The following is an 18,139-nucleotide window of genomic DNA, read 5'->3' as shown; positions in this document are numbered from 1 at the left end:
AAATGATTAAACCCACTGTCTGTAGTCCTTCGTTTCCAGCAGTGTATAAACTGCAGTTATCCTGCTCAAACCCTGCACACTGTCTCTAACTCTCCACACCTAAACCACACCCACACCACTGATTCACATCTCCGTCTCTGCGCTGCTATTTTTAGCTGCTGGCCATTATCGAGGTGAGGGTTTGCCCACTTCCACTGCTGAATCCCTCTCGCTTTTCCCTCGACACCGCTAAGATGAAATAGATCCCATCACAGCCCCACTTTTCTTTCTCTCTCTGTGATTGTTAGTCCTGTTCTTTTTTACTCACTGCGCTCCTGTTTCCTGCAAACAAAGAGCTTATTCACTGATCTCACAGCCAGAGGCAAAGAGGAAAAGACCTGAAGGATTACTTGAATCTGTTAAAGATTGATGAAGTGCATTAGTGCACATCAAGGCATGTAAAACAAACAAACAACCTCAAAACTAATAGATGTAATTTGGTTGCACAGGTGCTTGGGTGGAAACCTTCAAGGTATAAATATCTGTGCTAAATCACTGGAAGTCCCTCTGCGCACAGTGGTGGACATTATTTTTATTCTCTGCTGGAAACAGCCCGATATTAGATTTATAGTTAACTTTCTATTTTCATTTAAGCAAGCATGATTTAAAAGCAGAAATACGAGAAGTACGAGTTCTTCAAATGTGTCCATGTGGATAAAATTGTTCTGCAACAGGTTTTAGAGAAAATGTACAAAACAGGTCTATGACTGTGTGTGTAGCTCTCCTAATGGGCTTTATTGATTGCATGGGCTGGCCAGAGGAGTGGGCATAATTAATGACTATGACCCGAACTTGTCTCTATAAGCCCGAAAAAACAAAAACAATCCTGGAACAATGATGCAAAAAAAACATATCCAAACATATTTTCCAGCATCTCCACATCCAGGCAATATAAGTTTTATCCACTCAGTGATGAAAAGTGTTTTCAAATATTAGAAATCGTTTTGTCAAAAACTTTGATTACGTTTTTAAAAAAGTGAAGAACTTCTACCAGAGCCATTACATTACAGCGTGAACTGAGCTCAGACAGGTCACAGCCACAGACTCTGCCTCATTGTGTTATTTAAATTTAAACTTTAAACTGATTGGACACAGAAATGCATGCCTCCAATGATAAAAACAAGCAAACAAACAAACAAACAAACAAAAAACAAATGAAAATAAAGTTTAGGAGCAGAATACAGTTGGGGACAAATATGGTGTTATGAGGCAGGGATGAGGAAGGAGAAGGAATAGAGACAGAAGTGAAGTAAGGAGAAGGATGGACAGGAAGACGCCAGGGGTAGGACAGACAGATGATGAAGGAAAAGTGAAGGAATGAAAAAAAGGAGGGATGAAAACAGGAGTAAACAAATAAGAGAAAGATAGAAGGCAAGTAAGTCAAGAAGGAAGTAGAAGAGGCAGCAAGGAAAGAATAAAGTCTGTAAGGAAGAAAGATGATGGTGATTAAGAAGTGACAGGGAAGGACAAGAAGAGGAAAGGAGGTCATGAAGTGCTGAAGAATTGGCAAAGAAAGGAAGACCCAGAGGAGGCAAAGCCCTGATGAGAGCACACTGAGATGATTTGGGTTTCTTCTTGTTTTATAATAAATATCCAGAACTAAACTATGGATTTTATTTGCACTGTAGAAATGTTTTCTTACATTAGAGCTATTTTAAAATCAACAAACATCAGATAATATTTTCTGCCATTCACAAGCAGGCTTCAGTAAAACACATGTATATGTGTATAAAGATTAAAATTAAAAGAGTCTCTTTTCCTCCCTGCGGGGAAAAGACTAACTGTGTACAATAACAGCTGGACCACTGGGTGGAGCAATAACCCCTTTGAACAAACCAAGACTGGAGGCCTGTAAAGCCAGAGGAAGGAACAACTATTTATAATGCAGGGTAATATGCTCAGAAGTCAAACATAATTCTCAAATGTAGCTTTGAAAGGCTTAAGTAACCATTTTCTCTGCTACACTGCAAAGCTAAAAATTTCCAGTATTTCAAGTATTACAAGGGCTACAAGGGAAAGTGGAAACAGTTGGAGAAAACACAGCAGTGCATACAATCAAGGCAGGGAGACAAGAAAACATAAAACAGGACACAGGAGACAACAGAGTATCAAAATAAAACAGGAAGTAGCAAACAGGAGGCAGAGACATGAAAACTCTGGAGTGGCTACACTACACCGAAACACAAAGAAGAAGACTGTTTTCATATTTTAAAAAAAACAAAACAGTGAGGACAAGTATCGTTCAAACATCTGGAACAATACTAGTGAAGGTGCTCTAAGGTTTAATTTTGACTGCCTGTTTCAGTAGTTTAGCTTGTCAATATGTTGCTTATTTTATCGATTATACTTTTAGGGTCTCATTTTACTTATTTACCCCCTTTTTGTTAAAAAAAAATCAGCATTTTTTAAACTTCTAATTATTGTATTTTGTTAATCGGTTTTAATTCACTTACCTGTGCTTTTTATTGTTATTGTTATCTATACAGTTTTGTGGTTGCGACCTCTGTGCATCTGTTTTCCTTTCAAAGACAAAGTCAATAGACAGATAAAAAGCAGTGCACAGGAGGCGTTGGAGAGGGTATTCAGGTTTGTGGACAATATTAATGGTGACCGAGGGTGTAGAGGTTTTTGATAAATGAGCGTATGACTTTAAATTATCTCTTGGTACTTGACCCTGAGGTCAACTGACCAGCTCAGTCTGCAGGAACTTTGGGATTCATGTGTCAAAGCCATTGATCAGTTCAAACTCTTTGTGCTTTCACCCCACATGTCACACTCAGCCTGAGATGCTCATGTCACTCCTCTCACCTTTGTCCTGTGGCTGCGTGCTGGCGATGATCCATTTCACCAGGCAGCACTTCATCAGAGCTCTCCGAGAGAACCGCGGCTTCTGCCACTTCCCAGAATCCTTCACTCTGCCCGGTGCAGGCTCGACGCCGTTGGCATCTCCCAGCAGGCTGCCATCGACCACCTTGCCATCCGCCTGGAGAGAGGGGAAGGGAGGGGATGAGGGAGGAAGAGGAGGAAGCGGGAGAGAATTCAGCACAAAATTAAAATTAAACAAATCTGACTGAAATGTTCAAATGGAGCCAGAGATTATGAGTAAGTGTGTGTGTGTGTGTGTGTGTGTGTGTGTGTGTGTGTGTGTGTGTGTGTGTGTGTGTGTGTGTGTGTGTGTGTGTGTGTGTGTGCAAGCCTAGAGAATCTGATTAATCTCTGAACTGCAAGTGTTTCAGGAACTCTTTAAAGAGGTTCAGAAAGAGTTCAGTTCTGGATCTCTTTAGTGTTTTATGAGGTTTTATAAGCACATGAGAGCTTTTCCATTGCCACCAACTGTCTGTTGACATGACGTAACAGTGAACCATGACAGTAAAACAGGGAGCTGAACGATGCTGATGATGTTAATACCAGTTGCTGTTTCCCTCTGTTGCTGTTCCCTTTCTTTAACATTGTTTGCAGCCGCTGTTAATGAGAAATATTGATTAGAGCTGCTAGACTATTCCCACCTACTGAAATTAGTCACATAAACATCTCTCAAATGACATTTAAGAGTGTTTCCACTGTCCCAGGAGTGGAAAGGTCCATCCTTTCATTAAGGAGACTGGAGTTTAGCTCTCACTGGGGGCTATTTTTAAATTTCTTTTGCACCCACCAATTGATTTAGGCATTACAAGTTCTTTGTTATAGTAGATTTGGAAAAAGATGGGATTTGGGGTTTAAAAAGACCCTTTCAGAATATTTAATGCATGTTGGAAAGCTTCGTTTTCTAGGTTCCACGGGTACGGTGTCCCAGCCCATCTGAAAGTGATGGCCAAATCCTGCTTTACAGCATTAAAGAGTACGTTTACTGCCTACAACAAAAAAATCATAACCACTGAATATTTTATAAGTCATCCATTTGGACAGAGCTGACCGTTGGGCCTCACCTCTGCCAATTCAACGTTCTGACTTGGACCGCTTCACCGTGTCTGTGTAGTTGGAGCCTTTGTAATGGATTATCAGTGAGGTATCCAAGGATGTTAGGCTTCAGTTTTCCAGAGTAAAAGTCTTTATCTAATTAGTCCTATATGAATTTAGTCCTACTTCATTTCAATAGATGCTTCATCTTATGGTACAATAGAAGAACAAGAGTTTAGCAAAGATTATCATGTGACAAAAACAGAAAATTAAACATATTAATAACCTGAAATAATTATGATGAATAAAACAGTATGGGGTAGGTTATTTTTCTCCATATAAAACCTCTAGAGCTTACACATATGTGTGCCTGTGTGTTGTACCAGTACTGTTTGCCAGTTTGCTACTGTTTGCTAATGCTAGCTAGCTTTCAAACTAAGCTAGCTAGCATTATTAATGCACCCTCGCGCACAAAAAAAACAACATGGAAGTGGCCAGTGATAATATAGAGAAACTAAAAGATGCTAATAGCTCATCATTTATATACATTTTGTGGCGAAGACAACGGCGCATTTATTCAAACAGGAAGTTTAAAGTTTAAGAGATAGATCAAAATCGTTAGCTTCATAGCATAAGTGCCTAAGTCATTGACTTAGTCAAATGACTTAGGCAATTATGCTATGAAGCTAACGAAATAACAGTTACAGCAGCACAAACGATCAGTGGAGGACAACAGACAGTATAAGATGCAATTAAAGGCCAATAAACACATGGAATCATCCAGCACTGATTTAAGAGATTGAGATATCAGTACTCAATACTATATTGACTATACTACATTTATTTTACACAAGCTTCTGTATGGTACATAAGTCAAAACTTTGACGTTGTGAGTTTGTACGTCGAAATTCTGACGTACTAATCTGAAATTTTGCCTTTTTTTTTCCTTGACAAGTCTGCCTGATACTTTTTCTTTTACTTTTTTTTTCCAGTGGCAGATAAACCTTCTTACTAAGAGCCAGACAACAATAACACAACTGGTGAGACACCAACAGTGTATCAGTCACAAAACAGTCTTGAAATTTAAGTAAGGACGGTTTCATATTTCTGGCTACAAATAAAAGCACACAACGTATCTCTGATACCTATTAGATCCAAAAGAAAGAATAAGAGCAAGCCATGCTTAAAGAGATTATTTCCACTTCATCTACAAATATCATGCTCTCACATCTTTAAATAGCTGAAATAACTTTAATTTCAGATTAGTTAAAAGCCTCATTCTGTTCATTTTCATATTTCAGCTCCCTGTAATGCTTACCATGCAAGCCCCATCCCTACCATCTCATTCATATTTAGCATTTATCCGCTTTCATCAGAGGAGATAAAGTTTTTGGCTCTAATATATTTTTCAATTTCTTTCCTTCACATCTTGGCATCCTTTCAGTTTTTTTTATCCAGCAAACATTGATTTGATCCGATGCGATCTCTGATTTACTGAGAATGTCTTTTCTTAGATTCTCAATAAGCTCTATTAAGCTGCTCCTGCTGGGTGCATGCAAAATAGTCACATACACACACATGTGCAGGAAGGAAGATGAAAGAGGTGAACAGTGAACAAACAGACACCCCGTTATGCTATTGGCAAGAGAGGGAAAAAAGGGATGACAGAGGGAGAGGAGGGGGGAAAATGAAGATGCAGGGTGCACAAACAAACACACGGAGGATTTTTAACAGCTATTTGATTCTGTGGGAGTCTGACCATGCAAATCCTTTACTTTAAGGCAGAAAGGGAAACAGAGAGAGCGAGAGAAAAAAAAGAAAAAGATGTGAGGAGAACAAGGTCTGCTCATGTTCCTGGAAGAACCGAAGTCAATTACCATAATGAATCGTGGCCCATCTGAGGACGGCCAGAGGACAGAGGGATGGAGGATGGGAAGATAGGAGGTGAAGATATGAAAGCACTTTGCTGGGGAATACATTTTCAAGGTTATTTCTGTGCATCTTCCACATGAACAGATTGGTAAAAACAGCGAAAGATGAGTGGAAAAAGTGGCTGAGAGGGACAACTGCGAGGAAAGAGATGGATGAAGATGGCTTGTATCGTAATGACAACATGCAATATCTGTTTAATCGCATGTCAACAGTGACATATATGCTGCAAATGTGCTCAGCAGTGACTCGCTTCTTTGGAGAAGTAGATTATTGGAAAGTGTTGTTTTCAGCGTGGCTTTTAAGAGAAAGTCCCAAACTCCAAAGTGAGGGCCGTAAGACAAACAGATGCAGACAGGCACAGTGCAAACAACAGAAAATGCAGCCCTACATTATTTGTTTATTCATGGGCTGCTGGACATGTAGGCATACTCACAGTCACTCACTCACACACACACGTTTGCAGCTAGTATCTTCTGTTTCTTAACGCTTCAGCTGGCTTTGTCCCGGGGCGGCACTTCCCATTCGTAATGTCTGTACAACATCCACTATAACACTCATGCACATCCTATAAGGGACCCATAACGCTCAGAGCAAACAGAGGAGCCAAGCCGTACGCATCGCTATGCTCTGCCATCAATTATTAAATATAAGTTGCTGGGTTGTTACTTCAGCGGAGGTTGGCTAATGTGAAGCATAAACTCTGGCCTTATTACGTTACAGAGCGAATCTGGATCACTCTAAAATGAAACACAGTCAAAGAGAAACGAAGTTAAAGAGGACTGATGGTGTTTATGTACTCAAAAGTGTACAGTTAAGTCCACAATTTGTTGGAGAATTGCACACTTTTTGTAGTTTTGCCTCTGTCACCACCACAGTAGACTTTAAATCAGGAGTGTCAAACTCAAATACACAGTGGGCCAAAATTCAAAACTGGAACAAAGTCGCGGGCTAACGTTAATATTTATTGAAATATATTTATTGAAATATATTTATTCATCCAGATATAAGAATGAATCTTTTCTTATGGACTCAAACACGTTTTGCTGAAAAACTGAATCTGGAACAAGCAAAGCTTAATACTAAACAATATATATATTAGCTGTATAATACCAGTAGGCCAGCTCTGATAGTAATTTGGTGTGGCTTCGTGGGCCAAATGTAATTAGGCTGCGGGCCAAATGTGGCCCGCGGGCCAGAGTTTAACACCTATGCTTTAAATGAAACAATAAGCATCTTTAAGATGTTTTCTGACAATGTCTAATCTGACCTTCTTGTTCTTGTGCGTAATCAGTGGTTTGCACCTTCTTGTAGACCCCCAGTCTTTCCATTCATGAAGCCGTTTCTTAATCGGGACTTTGACAATGATACATCTGCCTCCTTAAGCATGCTCTTGACTTGGTTACATATTGTGAAGTTGTTGTTTTTAACTATAAAAATAATTCTCTGATCATGTACTTTACTTGTCTTCTGTCTTCTTTTAGGCCTTTAGGGGTTGCTGAGCTGGTCAGCGCATTCCTCGTCTTTAATTATGTACCAGATGTTGATGTGGCTACTGTTGAAGTTTCTGCTTTATCACTCATTGGTTTAATTGGTTTTTCATCCTAATGATGGCTTCCCTCACTTGCACTGACATCTCTTGGGCTTTTGGGCACAGCACTTTGAATTATATTGAGATATTAGGCTCCATTTGTCATTAAATAATGAGAGAACAAACCTCACTTGGCCATGAAACTGGCTGTAATTCTAAAACAGTTCATGTAACGCAGTTTTGTAAAGCTGGAAGTCTGCATTTTACTCACACATTGTTTAATTTGAAATCCACTGAGGTGGTGTACAGAACCAAAACTACAATAATTCTCTTTTTGCCCAACAAATTATGTGTTTAACTTTTGACTGTTATAATTTCTGCATGCTTATATTTCTATACATAGCCAATGTTTCAAATAACATCAGATTAAGTTATTATGTGTGAGCCAATTCACAATTCAGGCAGCTTTAACCACTCGGTTTCAGGCAGTTTATTTCTACCCTTGGTCCTTTCAGGCACACAGTTCTGGCTGTGAGACAGTAACTGACCCACCTGCTGTTCAAACCTTGTTTAAAAGGGCGAGCTTTTCAGAACAAAGTTGGGTTAAAGCTGTGAGTCGCAAAATGCAGAGAAGGCTAAAATGATGGCGCGTAGACATCTGAGACAGAGGATGGACTCAGGGGCCACAATGAGGCCCAGTGTGAGTCAGTTAATGATTAAACTTAAATTCAAATCATGTAATGCACCACTACATGATAGATAATTAGCATAAGAATCCATTCCTATAAACCTCTGCACATTTAGAAAGACAGTCGCTAGAAAACTTCAGCTTGGTCACAGAGATTGGTGGACAAAGACAAACATGGCAACCCAAAGACAACAGACTTTCACAAACAAGAAGAACAGATGGAGCTGCACTTCCTTCTGGTACAACGACAGAAATATCTCATTCCAAACTGAAATGAAACTCAAATACCAGGAGTTCAACACTTTCTCAGACCAGAACAAAATTCAATATTTACTGTAGGAAAACAGTGCCAGGACCTGACAGAAAACTAACACAACTGAGCTTCTCTCTTTAATTCATCTCCATCCTTTTCCCTCTTGTCTTATGATTATAATTAACTTGAACCCCTCTCATCAGATACATTTTTTATTTTCTACTTCTTGAGCAGTATTAGTAGAGTTTTGGTCACTTGGAACAGCCATGCAGGCTGTAAACACAACACTGTGTAACTGTTATGGAGAACGAATCAGGGAGCTGTGTCAGCAAGCAATGTTTACACTGTCAGCAAACACGGATCAGCATTAGCATTAATTTGGTGTTTTATTTCTGGCCACCTGTCGAATCTAAGTCCAATATATTTACCTTATTTTAGCACAGCTTCATTTCCTCTATTTTCTTTGTTTATTTATCTTAACTGACAAACTAATGAGGGAATTATCAGGCTGTTAGGCTTATAAGTGCTTTGCTTTCCTCGACAGGTAGTTGCTACGCTATTTTAGAGTGAAAATGTAACATGAATTTGGCTTTTTAAAAATGTATACTAGTCAAAAACATCTGCTATTGCTTTAAATGGTTATGGCTGCATGGTACTGTAGCTTTTAATGACGTACAGCACATTTGTTTAAATGGTGACAAATTTGAAATGTGAAACCACGAAACATCTCATGTTTCGCTACAGTCCACTCCAAGAGTTAGTGTTGCAGTATAAGTACTTAGGAATAATAATTGATGGCTCGCTGCCTTTTACAACTAACATTTAGTAACTGCTGTCAAAAACTTAAACTGAAACTGTCCTTTCTGTCCCGTTAGGAAAGTAATAGACTTTCAGCCTCTACTCCTACGTCAGTGCTCATTTATAGTGACATGATTTATATGCACGTATCTTCACAATGCATAGATATGCTTAATACCGTCTCCACTGGGGCTTATTCCAAACTCCACCGAACGTTGTATGCTGGGGTCGGTTGGTCTGGTATATTCATGTCATAGACTAAACCACTGCTACATTATTATTTAGAAGGGATTTCTTGCCTTGCTCCTTTCTTAATCCATTAGATTAATGAAAAAATTGTGGGCCGTCACTGCCTAAGATTCATTCCTGCTGTCTGTCCTGAAAGTTTGCACTGAACTTTAACAAAAGAGCCTTTAAATTAGTAGCTTGCTTTCAGAATCTGCAACAAAATCAGCTCACTAAATTAATTTATGGGGATTTTAAATAACCTAGAGCCAGTTACTCTGGGCTGGAAATGTTTTTCCTGAATACCGTTACCCCCTGTAGGCCAACACAATGACCTTTACTGTTCTTTTAGTCATAATTGGCACTAAAAGTCAAAAAGGTTGGTTATTTGTGTTGTATTTTACTTTTTATATTCACTGTTTTTCACTGTGTATCTGTGGTTTTTTTTATACAACTACCATTAATACTATTGGTGTGTGTCTTGGCAAGAACAATGTGGATGTGAATTTTTAATTTTATCAGTCATATTATTAAATAAAGGTTATGTCACAGTCCTCTATCTGTTGGATATTTTTGTTTATTTGAAATATCTTTTGATTCCCAATTTATTTAAATTCCTAAGTGTCAGGTTCACATGTCTTAGTCCCGGTCTCAGTGATTGTTACTTCCTGTTTTATTTTGATAGGCCCTTGTCTCGTGTACTGTGCTTAGTGTTACTTCCCCTTGTCTCAATAGTCAGATTTCCTTCAGTGTATTCCCTTTTTCAGGTAATGCCTGGTATGTGTATATATATTGCCCTTTGTTCCTGTTGTGTTGTCCCTAGTGGTTGTGTCCTACCTTGAAGTATGTTTAGATTTGTTTGTTCTTCACCTTGTATTATTTTTGTATCCAGTTTAGGTTAAATAAAAGTGCTTTTTGTTTACTGTTTTCAAGTCTTGCATTTGCATCCTACTCATGCCTGCTGCACAGTCAGCTTGCCTGACAATGCCTGAGTGTCTGCATTTGGGTCTTCATCTTCACAACAAATATGACAGATTAAGTAAAAAAAATAAAAAATTGCTTATGGCAAGCAGAGCAAAACTGAATCACAAAGGAAAATTATGGGTAGAAGAAATCAGTTCAGTGATGCTAAAAGAGCTGCAGGCTTTAGTAATGAATCCCTGTGTGATTGTCACAGTAAGTGAGAGCAGCTTTAATTTATTTGTAGTAGATATTTCCAAACCACTTTCCCTTCTCTTTTCACACATTTTAACCAAATCATTTCTTCCCTATTTTTGTTAAAAAGCCTAAAAGCCTAAAAGCGTTTTATTCTTGGATTCTTAGTGTGAAAATAGTGCACAACACATAATGATTCAACAATTACGAGCCTCTACAGACAACAGAAAAGGTGAGAAAACATGCACACTCTCACTGTGATTTAAGGCACTGTTGCTGACATTATTTGTGTTTTATTGGTTTCTGAAAATGGCTTACACTATGTGTAGAAAAGATGTATAAGTGGGGCCGATGCCATTCAAGATACAGCAGAAGTATTTTCATGCAGAAAGTCTTAAGGAGTTAAATGTTGGGCAGTCGTGTTATAAATTATGTTAGAATACCTGAGAAGGACATTTGAGAGTGAAGTCATTCTGGGAGAATGGCTTAAAGAAGCTCATGACTCTGTGAAAACACAGCAATATGAAAAAAAAAATGAAAGTAAAAGTGATGGAAAGAGGTCTAAGAAAGAGAGAGCGGTGTATCCTTGCAATGTTATAACAGCGGATGGGAGTTTCCATTAATAATTTATGAGTGATTAACGAGGCCACAGCAGATTCACTTTCTCTCACTTTCTCTCTGACTCTTTGTGTCAGTGTGACTCAAACTTAGCCAGCAGAGTTCATCTGTGCTCCTCTGCCGCTTCTTCAAGGTCAGCATGAATTTAAACATGCTGTTTTTTCTAATGGCCAAATGGGGATAACTCCCCTGGTTGCAAAATGAAGTCAGATTGTAAAGAGGCTTACAGAGAAAATGTACTTTTAAGTCTTACTGAATACAGCATGATGTTCGTTTTACAAATTAAAGTCCCACTTAGAGGCAAACAGATGAGAAAGCAGGGTGTGCGTTGGGTTGAACTAGCTTGGGCTTGGGCACACCTAAAACACAGCTAAAACATCACAATGAGACCTGACAATGTTTTTTGTTTTTTTGTTTTTTGCATATTTGTCAAATGTAAATGTTTCAGAATATTATATCCAGTTTATAAAAATTCAATTTATCAAGGAAATAAAAAGCTATCCAAGTCTACCTCCCCCTGTGTGAAAAGGTAAGGTTTCTTGCACCCCTTTTTAAATCCTGAACCCAATTTATTGGGAAAGCTAAGCTCAGTTTCACTAGTCACACTCAGACCTGATTACTGCCAGATCTGCTAGATCAAGAAACCTCTTAAACAAAACCTGTGTGATACAGTGAAGTGGGTTAAAAGATCACAAAAACAGCACATCATGCCATGATCTAAAAAACAGTTGAGAAACAAAGTCACTGACATTTATCAGTCTAGAAAGAGTTACAAAGCCATTTCTGAGGCTTTGGGACTCCAGTGAACTCCAGTGAGAACCATTATCCTCAAAGCGAGAAAATCTGTAACAGTGGTGAATCATCCCAGGTGTGACCAAAATTAGAGCGCATCAGCGACTCATCCAGGACGTCTCACAAGAGCCCAGAAGATCTAAAGAACTGCAGGCATCACTTGCTTCAGTTAAGGTCAGAGTTCAACAATAAAAAAGAGACTTGGCAAAAATGACATCCATGGATGAACCACTCCTGATGAAAAAATCCCACAAAGGCTCAACTCACATTTGCCAAAAAACATCAAGATGATCTCCAAGATTTTTGTGTTAGCTTTCTTCATGTAAAACTGCATTTCTTTAAATTTGCTAAGCTTATTTTTGCTTTATATCAAAAATTATTTGATGATCTGAAAAATTTGAGTGTGGCAAACATGGAAAAAAAAGTAATCAGGAAGGGGACAATTACTTTTTCACAGGACTGTATATACAGTCTGTACTGAGACCATTGACGTGCATTCGAAGCACATCTACAGAAGACGATATAGAGGGTGTGCAGACTATAAATAGACCAAGACCACAATATACGCAGTTGTGTTTGTGTGACTTTGATGGACACTACATTGACTCACACCGATTTCAGCGAGACTGCTGCTACTGCTGTTACTGATGTTGTGTTAGTTTCTTATAATGGCTTACGCTGTTTTTAGAAAAGAAGTATAAATGAGGCTGAACCCATTCAAGATACAGCAAAAATATTTTCATATTGTCGTTCTTAAAGAGTTAAATGTTGGTTATGGTGTTGGTTATGGTGTTTAACCATAACCCTAAAATCTCACCTGAAAAAAAATCAATGATTTATGTTGCTTTCTGTGCCCATAGGCAAGACACAACCACACCATGTGACTGTGTAAACGTCCCCACAGGGAGAGTTAAACCAGCACACACCTCCACATATAACTGTCGCACCTACAGAATAACAACCAGCTATGCTGCAGCTCAGTGATACTGCACTTTCAGAGTTCACTGAAACCCTCCACCTGCACAGAAACAATCAGATTAGCCAGATACAGCTGGTGAGCGAAGTTTTGTTCTGAGGATAATCTGAAAGTGATTTAGGAGTGATACCTTCATTATAAAGAGTTTGGAGAACTGTGTCATTTTCTGCCATTTTAAACACACAAGAGTAGAAGCCAGTGTGTGTATGTGTGCGTGTACTCTTATATAAGCTACAAACATTAGCATATGAATAGTGATAGAAGCTCTCCCCTTTTAGTGGGGGACTGTTTCATTATAAGCAATAGTAAATGTATAGGGTTACTCTACACTAGAATTAAATAGCTCTTTATCATTTTTTCCTTATCTTGTGCACACAAGTTTACAAGTAAAAAAAAACTTTAATATTTTTTCAGGTTATTAAATCTGAAGTAAGGAAGTAATCTGAAAATAATATTAACCTACAATGTGTCAAGGAGCCCCATTGTTTCACTAAGCAATATTGGATCTACACTGCAGACAGCATTAGTAAACAGGGAACACCACATAGTGTAAATAATGTATGCTATAACCAGCGATATCCGTTCATTGCACAATTGCAAGACAAAAGCTTCAGTTTGCATGTTGGTTTAATTGGCTGTGAGTGTTTGTCTCTGTCGTTCAGCCTTGCAACTGACAAGCCTGTCCAGGCTCTATGCCACCTTTTCCCTTATGATGGCTGTTTCATTGTCCTGTGGTTTTGAACCCACGGTTTGGGTTTGTTGAGACTTTCTGGTTAAGTATTAAAAATTCTGTTTGATTATGGTTTTCTTGTTTTTGTTGCTTGGAGCTCTTATACTTCAGGTTTTCTTTACTTCTGTAAGTGTCAGCCTCATAGTCTCAATCAGGTTTTAGTTTTCCTTTGTTTTGACTTCTGCTTATTATTTCTTGTGTTAATTTCTAGTTATTTCCTGTTGATTAGTATTACAGGGTTTTTTCATTCCTTGGTATCTGTACCTTCATGTTGTATCGGGTTTATTGTCACTGCGTTTAGTCTTCAGTTCTTGTTAGAGTTAGAATCACTTGGTTTAGCTTCATTGCTTTAGTTAATCTCTGATGACTCTGCAATAGTCGGCCTCATCACTGATGGGGACGACAAGGAGTACAGAGGACTGACTCAAGACTTTGTGGACTGGTGCCAGCTGAACTACCTCCAGATCAACGCCAGTAAAACCAAGGAGCTGGTGGTAGACTTCCGCAGGCACAAGCATTCTCCACTGCAACCACTGAACATCCAGGGTATGGACATTGAGGCTGTGGACAGCTACAGGTACCTTGGTGTTCATCTGAACAACAGACTGGACTGGACTCATAACTCAGACGCCCTCTACAGGAAAGGGCAGAGCAGGCTGTACCTGCTGCGGAGACTCAGGTCGTTTGGGGTGGAGGGCCCACTCCTGAAGACCTTCTATGACTCTGTGGTGGCTTCTGCTATCTTTTATGGTGTGGTCTGCTGGGGCGGCAGCATCTCTGCTGGGGACAGGAAGAGACTGAACAGGGTGATCCGAAGGGCCAGCTCTGTTCTAGGATGCCCTCTGGACCCAGTGGAGGTGGTGAGTGACAGGAGAACGGCGGCTAAGCTGTCATCCCTGTTGGACAACATCTCCCACCCCATGCAGCAGACTGTGACAGCACTGAGCAGCTCCTTCAGTGGGAGACTGCGGCACCCACGGTGTGGGACGGAGAGATTTCGCAGGTCTTTCCTCCCCACTGCTGTCAGACTCCATAATAAAGACTTTAACTGATCAAGCACACACATCCATACATATGCAATAATACTAAGTGCAATAATCCTTTCTGGCATCGTTGTATTTTTACTCAGTTGTATATAGCATTCGTATTCTATTTTTATCTTATTGTATATTTTTATTCTATTTTATTCTACTGTATATAGTATATTATTTTATTCTATTCTGTACAGCTGTGTACTGTATTTATTCTTATTGTATTCTAATTTTTGCGTCATAACTTTTGCACTGTCCACTTCCTGCTGTGACAAAACAAATTTCCCACGTGTGGGACTAATAAAGGTTATCTTATCTTATCTTATCTTAATCACTTAATGACTCATTGTATCTGGTTGTTAAGGCTTCATTTCTGTGTCATGTTACTTCCTGTTTTATTTGTCTCTTATGCCACGTTTTAGTTTTAGTTTTCCATGTCTCGTTATCTGATTGAGTTCAGCTGTGTCTAGTTTCCTAGGTGTCTCCACTCTCCCCCAAGATTTACTGTCTCCCACCACAGTCTCAAGAGCATGGAGGAGATTCCAGGAGATAGTTACTCTAGGAGAGCTGAAGGTTATTACCCATCAGCAGAGTCAGTATCTGCTCCTCTCTATAAGGAGGAACAGCCAACAAAATGACCTCCCGCAGCCCACTGGTGGGAAAGTCTCTGACCAAACAATCAGAAACAGATTTCATGAGGGTGGCCTGAGGACTTGTTTATGTGCTTTTCACACATAAACAAGTTCACTCTGAGCACATGTAACTAATGTTAAAGGGTCTGGAGAAGCTGTGAAGAACGTTATGCTCCCTGTAACATTGTTCTTCACAACCAGTTTGGTTGTGGGTCAGTGATGGTCTGGAGAGGCATATCCTTGGATGGACACACAGACTTCTACAAGCTAGGCAATGATGCCCTGACTGCCATTAGGTGTTGAGATGAAATCTTTGGCCCTATTCTCTGCCTTGTGTGATGAGTCTATATAAGTAGTTCCTGTAGAATGAAGTCATTGATACTGTTGACTGGCCTCCATGGTTGCCTGATCTAAATCCAGCAGAACACCTCTGGGACATTATGTTTTAATCCATCTGATGCCACCAGGTTGCACCTCAGCATGTAAAGAAGCTCAGTGATGCCCTGGTCCAGATCTGGCAGGAGATTCCCAAGACACCCTCTGTCGTATCATTAGGAGCATGCATCATTGTCAAGGATGCATACAAACATGTAAGTTCATACAAACTGCTGAACTGCCACATCACTTTGATTTTTTAGGGCATCTTTGTAGGCTGATAATTTTCATTTGCATCAAACGATGTAGCATCCGTTCATTCCTAACACATTACCCAATCCATATCAGTATATATATCCAGAATGATTCTTTTTCACATTGAGATCTGATGTGTTTTTAAAGTGTTCCTTTAATTTTTTTGAGAAGTTTATATGATGTTCCTGACATATTGCCTGTGCTCTCTGCCTGTTTGTTTTCCTTGTTTGCTCTGCCTTCTGCGCCTTTGTTTTTGTTTGTTTTTTAAGACCTTTAGATTCAGTTGAATTTCTGTTCTGGATTTTCATGTACTTCATACTCCAGCTGAATAATTTCTCTTTCTCTTTTTTGTTTTATCAAGGTTTGTGTCAGGGACTTTTTATGCACCATCTGACAAGCTGGGATATACACCAGCCCCCATGACCCTGAACTGGATAAGCAGAAGAAAATGGCTGGATAGGCCATTATTGTTTGTGAACAAGGTTACATGATTCAGTCCTCTCCTGTTCCTCTCTCTCTCTTCTTACAGAAAAGCTGGATAATGCCACAGAGTAACCATTATGGTGGTTGGCAATTGGACCATTAAGCAAGTGCAACATTAATTCCTTCAAATTCTGCTCCCTCTTTCAACTGAATGCCATTTAAATTGTATTTAATCAGCTACTGTTGTTGTAAAATATACATCTGTTGTGCAAGTTTGGAAACACCAGCTTAGTGTACAGTCATTTCAGCTTAATCTCTAGAAACAGTTGCATGAAAACAGTCCCTGTAGACAGCAAAGTTTTAAAAGGTATCCACTGGCTAACCTGGGAACCACAAAGCACTGGTTGAGAAGTTCCCAGACTGGTTCTACTGGAACCAGGGGGAAAAGGGAGAAAATAAAAAAGATTATGATGTTTCTTCTGTTTTCATCCTAACTACTACAACACAAACATTTATTGTCTCCCAAGTTATATTTCTCTGTCCTATTTATTGTTAAGCATTCCTTTGTAGAACTCTGAGGAGATCTAATTGATCCACAGGGCTGCAACTCAAAGCCTTAACCTGATTTTAGACAGAATGAAACTGAGCGTATGCACACATACACCAACACATCCACAATGGGAAAACAACAGTCATTTCATTAGCCCCTCATTTTAATATTTATTGTATCTCCTCTCCCTGGATGTCTGCACAAATCTGTTCTCAATCGCTCCATCTCGTCACCTCTTCATTCCTTCCAATTTATTTCACAGTCAATCACTCCTTCTCCATCTCTCTCCCACCTGCAGGGGCACCTCCCCCTCCTCCCCCTCACACACATAATGTCACCTGTCACCATGCTCCTCTCCAGGTGAAGCAGAGATACCAGCTGGGATCTAAACAGAAGGGAAGGCAGACTCAGCCTCTGCATGCCCATGTGTGCTTGCATATGCGGGGAGATAAGGCGAGCAGGCAGAAGGAGGAGCGTGGTGACAAGGACTGACAGCACAAAGGGAGAAGTACAGTGAATACTTGCTAAACCCTCGCACATAACCCATCCAGGCTTCCAGCAGAGTGAGATGCTCTTAAATCTCTGCCTTGCATTTGTGAAGCAGCATGAGAACAACGCAGCTTCACGGGGAGTTGGTTCATTTTGTTGGCACAGTGTGTTGACAAATAACATGGCACAGACTGGCTCTAAAATAGGAAACACCTGGAGTTATGACATCACTGGCAGCAGAAAAATGAAAAGATTGTGCTTGTCCTTTTAAAAGAAATGAAATAAAGGAAAATTCTTCTTATTTAAAACATCTAAATGACAAGAAGTCAGCTGGAGAAAACTCTTGGATAACACCCTCTGTGTTCAGCACGGCGAAACTAAAACTGCCATGAGGATCAGGAACCAGCAGATCCTTACAAACAATAGAATGTGGAGTTTAAAAGAGACGAGGGATTGGTCTAATGAAAAGAAAAAATGAAGCTGCCTTATGAGCAAAGTAGGAGCTAAACATCTGATCCATACCAAATATGTCTCTTGAGAGTCCTCCATCTTTATGGAGAGGAACTTCTGAGTGTTTTTTGTCTGACTGGAAGCAGCTGGGGGAAAAACACCCCACATGTCATCACCTTGTTAGGTTTTCCTTTGTTTTTAATGGCAAGTGTGTTATATGGTCTTGTTTGATTTTCACCAACTTAATATAGCTCCTTGGCTGCTAAATGCTTCATCAAGTCCACCAGCTGGTTTGATACTAAG

The 18,139-nt window shown here is 39.5% G+C and overlaps 1 protein-coding gene across 2 annotated transcripts in view; it reads right to left on the bottom strand.

The window, feature by feature from the left end:
* Positions 1-18,139, bottom strand: part of kcnip3b (Kv channel interacting protein 3b, calsenilin) — a 56,779-nt gene that overhangs the window by 31,751 nt on the left and 6,889 nt on the right. For both annotated transcript variants that reach the window (XM_004547052.3, XM_076891000.1), the window contains one exon: positions 2,848-3,022. In XM_004547052.3, coding sequence (XP_004547109.2) covers positions 2,848-3,022 — 175 coding nt within the window. The remainder of the gene's footprint in view (positions 1-2,847; positions 3,023-18,139) is intronic.

The sequence above is a fragment of the Maylandia zebra genome, linkage group LG12 (genome assembly GCF_041146795.1).
Source record: "Maylandia zebra isolate NMK-2024a linkage group LG12, Mzebra_GT3a, whole genome shotgun sequence".
In the NCBI taxonomy this organism is placed as follows: Eukaryota; Metazoa; Chordata; class Actinopteri; order Cichliformes; family Cichlidae; genus Maylandia; species Maylandia zebra.
Note: the sequence above shows the minus strand (reverse complement) of the source record. Positions and strands in the feature narration are given on the sequence as shown.